The sequence below is a fragment of the Montipora foliosa genome, chromosome 6 (assembly GCF_036669935.1).
Source record: "Montipora foliosa isolate CH-2021 chromosome 6, ASM3666993v2, whole genome shotgun sequence".
In the NCBI taxonomy this organism is placed as follows: Eukaryota; Metazoa; Cnidaria; class Anthozoa; order Scleractinia; family Acroporidae; genus Montipora; species Montipora foliosa.
The window spans coordinates 3,223,042-3,228,241 of NC_090874.1; the positions used below are offsets into that span (position 1 = coordinate 3,223,042).

The 5,200-nt window shown below is 41.0% G+C and overlaps 1 protein-coding gene across 2 annotated transcripts in view; it reads left to right on the forward strand.

The window, feature by feature from the left end:
- LOC138006329 (ankyrin repeat domain-containing protein 24-like) overlaps nt 1-5,200 on the forward strand; it is a 14,118-nt gene continuing 8,918 nt past the window's right edge. The window contains exons 1-3 of one of the 2 annotated variants that reach the window (XM_068852588.1): nt 1-179; nt 2,545-3,421; nt 3,715-3,951. In XM_068852588.1, the coding sequence (XP_068708689.1) occupies nt 2,594-3,421; nt 3,715-3,951 (1,065 nt within the window). In that variant the 5' untranslated portion in view covers nt 1-179; nt 2,545-2,593. The remainder of the gene's footprint in view (nt 180-2,544; nt 3,422-3,714; nt 3,952-5,200) is intronic. The other variant, XM_068852589.1, reaches the window with a different exon arrangement.

Consider the following 5,200-nt stretch of genomic DNA (forward strand, 5'->3'; position numbering starts at 1 on the left):
TGTTGTCACGTCCTTCCGTGGTGGCACGTTTGATTGACAAGCCAGGCTACCTCCCTCAAAGATAGCATTGGTTACTGCTGACGAACTGCCGCGAAGTCGCCTTCGTCAGCTTCATGTCCTCTTCAGAAAGAACATAGTTCAACGAATTATATCTTCATCGTAGAAGTAACTGGGACAAGGTGAGTTTCAATTAAATCCTTTTCCCTCGTTATTAATTACTGTGCCGCCGAAGTAAAGAATAAATTTAGTCGAAAGCGACAACCCTCGCGGCTGTGTTTATGATGTCAACTGAAGGCTTATTCTCGGTCATGTCGCGGACTCTCGTTCGGTTGCTTACCGATCATAGTGATCTACTTCGAGGCCAGGTAATGAAAAGTGATGAATACCGGTACTGTTTACCACTGCGTCAAGTCGTTTTGGTAAATTCGTCGAAGTCGTGGTCTTGCTGACTGACTCGTCAAGATCTTTCGGATGCTGACAGCCCTGAAGCACGGATGATTCAAGATGATGTGGCCACAAATGCTGAAATGAGGGGGGTTTTTCTAAAGTCAGCAGCATTTGGTGCAGCAAACAAGAATAAATAAGTTTTGATGCTGTTCACAAAATTCATTAGCCGTTTTCGTAAACAGAGTCTAGCAAGGAAAGAAAAAAACACTCATCAGGGACATGACGCCTATTCGTAGAGGGTCGGCCAAGTCAGCCGCGCCGAAACAATCGTCTTTGTTTGCGAGAAACCCGGCGGCTTTTTTGTCGAAATGAAAAACCGCAGAAATCGGAAACGAATCGCCCGATGTGTGTTCATGTTAACATGTGAAGGAAAGTAATTGTTCCGTTGTTTTGTCCATCGGAATAAGATAAGATGGTAATTTCTTAGCGACTGAAATCTGGTAGATTCTCGAAGGTTGCCGCCTTTCCTTCATTTGATTCGAGGGATCCACTTGCCCTTTAGCTCCTTTTCAAACACAAAGGTCCAAAGAAACGCAACTTTTCATTTGATTGAAGTAATAAAAGAAAACAGAACTAGCAGGATATACACTTCGGAACCGTAGACAACGGCAGCCGATTGCATGCAGTCCCGAGGGAACGTGCTGTTCCACTTAAAGATATTTTTAGCTTCTTACGTAACAATTTTAATTCTTTGTTTTTCGTTTGGCATGGGTTTTAGACGAACGGGTTGCGTAAAATCGATTTGTATCAGCGATAATAAAGTCCTGACGGTAGATTAGGTGATGTTATAAGCCATTTGAATATTAAATTAAAATTCAAACTCGAAAGAAAACGCGTTCACTTCGAGTTATCTTGAAGGAATTTAACATTATAATTTTGTTTATGGCGGGATGAAGACAGTACACGTGGGAGTCATGAAGGTTTTTTTAATTCTCGCTCAGGTCTCCCCGAATCGGCTTTGAAAGACGAATACCTTTGTTTATCCTTGGTGATTGAGTAAACCAGCAGCACTAAAATAAGAGGCCAGGTCAACGGAATCAAATTAATAACGATTGAACAGTTGCCGAAACTCCCTTGTTACTTTATGGTGTACGACCATTAAAAAAATCAATTAATATTTTTCAAGTGTTCTGAGTCTGGGAGGAAGAACACAAAAAAAGATATAGGTTTTTTGCAAGAATGAGGAAAAAAGAACAACAAGGAAGGACCTTTTTTGCAGCCAACAAAGTGTGATATTGTGTCTACTTCAGAGTTGGTGGATATAAAAGAGAGCAATAGCAACCATATTAAAGGGGAAGTGGATTCTTATTTTGGGCACTGAACTCCAAGTTTACTTATTTCAGTAAACTGATATGGTTGGTTCTTACTTGTAGAAATCCTTCTCACACTTGGGTCAGCATTTGGTTACCATAATATTGTTCTGGTGGTTTCTTTCTTTTCAAAATGGCTGGTGTATGGGAAATGCCTTCTTACCCTTTGATAATCTCTATCTGTACTTGCTTCTTCATGTACAGTTAATGAGAATACTCAATAGATGTAAAACATTCTTGTCATTGGAGGGACAAAAAGGATTCAGAACCATACAGCATCTAGGGAAGATTAAAGAGAGCTGAATTTCCCCATATTTCTCCTACCCCCAGGGGGAAGGGGGAGGGACTTTGCATATGAAGGGACAGTGATGCTCATCGGAAATTTTGAATTCAACCCATAAAGGAGACCAATCCGGGTGTGCCCCAGGCTTCTTTTGACCCCTAAAAGAGACCATATTTAAAACATGTTGAATGTACCGTATATTTTTATATTTCTTTGCATGCAACTGTAAACAAGACCTTCATGGCTACCTATGATGGCGCTTTGCCCAGAACACCCTAAGTGAGAAATTTACACCCCTAAGTGAGACAATGAGCATTCCCACCCCTTTCATGTGCAAGTCTCCCCCAGTCCCCTACCTTGCCCCTCTTCTCCTAGCCTACAACTTTTAGAGAAGAAAGCTTGTTGATCTTAATATGTGCATTGTATGCAAGTTTGAGGTAAGAATCTGAATGTTTCTTACATTGTATTTAAATCCAGACTCAAAACTAATATCATTTTGTTCAGGTTTGTAAGAAACAATTCAGCAAGGGATATAAAAATCCTGTCAAGTGCTATGATGGCTTCTATGGCAACGGCTTATCAAGACTTCTCAAAGATGAACCAAGAACCTACAATGCGCAAATGCACACCATTCTGTGAAAAGAACAAAGAGTGTCCAGAACATCACGAATTGCTAGTTGCTATTGTTAATTGTACTGATATGCTGGGATCATTGTCAAATCTAGACAACCTAAAAGAATGTGTTGAAAAGTACACCAAGGGAGGGTGGAGCAAGGATGATGATGTTCCAGATGCTGTGACGGAAAATCGCTTCCCCCTCATACACTGGGCAGCAGCTCTAGGAAAGTGCAATGCTCTGGAGTGGATGCTTGCCAGTGGGTTTAATCCTGTGGCAAGATCTTCAGGAAACGGTGAGACAGCCCTTCATCGGGCAATTCAGTTCTTGTACAAATCAAGGCCCAAGTTTACAGTGAAAGAACTCAATCCAAAATTTTCAAAGATGGTTGCACTTTTGAAAGAAGCGTTGATGATCAAAGATGAAGCACATGGACAAACTCCCCTTCACACTGCAGCACACATGCTAGTAAATGGTGATCACAAGCCAAACTTCTTTCTGTCCTGCATTGAGGTTATAGTTAACAAAGGGAAGAAGATGGGGGATTATTCTGATGCTATATTGAATTCCGTCAATGATTCAGGAGAAACAGTCCTACATATCTTGGCTCGTGGAGAGCGTCATAAAGTGGAGTACTGCACACAAGCCATTAAGAGCCTTATTGTAGCTGGTGCAGATAGAAGCATAAGGAATAATGACGGACAGACTGCTCTTGATATTGCTCTTGCCGGCGGAACTGAGTCTATTGTGGAAGAACTAATTAAGGTGGGACTTTGATAAACATCTTGCATCCTTAAAAACCTGCTGCAATAAAGGTACACAATTTATCCTTTCGGCTCACTTTGAACTATTTGTTTAACTAACTGATGGCATAGTTGATTGGTAATCCAAATTTCTGGTAGTACTAAAGTTTGGAAAATGTAGAATTTAATTGTTTAATGATGATCCCATGGCAGGAAACTCTTTTGAAATGATGCAGAGGTAGTCCAGAAGCTCCCCAGTGGGTTTGCATGCCAGTAAAAATCCATTTGCAATGCATTTTTCGTTTTTATCTTCAGGTTGTGGAAACAGATGAGTCTGTTCTTGACAACCTGTCTGCTGCTGAGAGTACCAGAGAGCTAGGCTACTCTGGTTTGATGACACCATCACCTCCACTGAGCCTTGATGGAAACTCACCTTCCAGTGCAGCAACAATAGACAATGAAGATGATGATTCCATTTATCCTCGCATTGCACACGTGCAGTCTGTGAATATCAAAGTAGAACCCTTGGATGACAATGAAGATACCGACCAGGTTTGCTTGCAAAAACACTTAAACATGTACATGCATTTTATTTTGGTTTCACTTGTGCAATGTTCTCAAAACACTGATTAAGTCAGTTGCTCCTGTGATCATTCTGTCAATAGAGTCAGTTTCTTGGGCCTCATACAGTATATGAGTGTTCAAGATCTTAACAGTAATGTACAAGAACCTTGCTACTGTTGCACTAAATATGACTGCATTTTGGGCTGGGCATTCAAAAGATGCACTCACTCATTGTGGATTGTCCTGGATGTCACCATGTCGTTACAACTAAGTTGATTCGGATCATCTTCTTATTTCATGATAGACAAGCAAAACATGCACCAGTTGTAGAAAATGTCTTTGAATTACGGTACTCAACCACCCACTGGTTGGCTCAGGTTGTTGAAAATTGGTCTCCCATTCAGTGTGTGGGTTCAAACCCCAGCCGGAGCAACACAGAGTCTTAAAATAACTGAGGAGAAACTGTTTCTGTTGTACAGTGTAGTTACATTATTATCAATACCCGTGACCAAATGACAAATTGCCCTCTGTAAAACGCGCCTTTTTGTAGGCCAAACAGGAAATGTGCAGGCTGAAAATACATTACTTCGCTCGGCCAATGAGATCGTCCTATTTAAGTGCGAGGATCACTTCTACATTTGTCTACAACCCGCACTTTCAAATATATACATTCCTTTCATTCTTACAACCTTTGTTTGTATACACTGAGGGACATTTCCATACCATAGTTTCATGCATTTCTTATTAAATGAATTGGTACTATTTGGCCTTGTGTATTGATAACAATGATAATCAAATGACTTTTCTCGGGCAGGTAGTTTATTTTTGTCCCTCGTAGCATCACTTGCACCCTCGCTCCGCTCGGGCACAAATGATGCTACTTGGGCCACAAATAAACAAAATGCCCTCCAAAAGCCATGTGATTGTCCTATTTACAAATGGTTAGACTTTAACCCATTGACTCTTAGGAGTGGCACACACACACACACACATGTCCAATGCACTCAACTAGATTCCAGTCATGAAATCTAAATTCATTGGAGGTACTATGAGTCTAGTCGTGAAATGGAACCGGAAGTCATATCTGTTTCACGTTGGGGAGGGTGAAGACCATCGGAGTCTACTGGAGTTGCACTGAGTCCAATACCAGAAGTCTACTCTTGAAATAAAACCAGAAGTCTAAACGCTTGCAATTAACAGAGGGGCAAATAATAGTCCAATGGAGTTACCGGAAGTC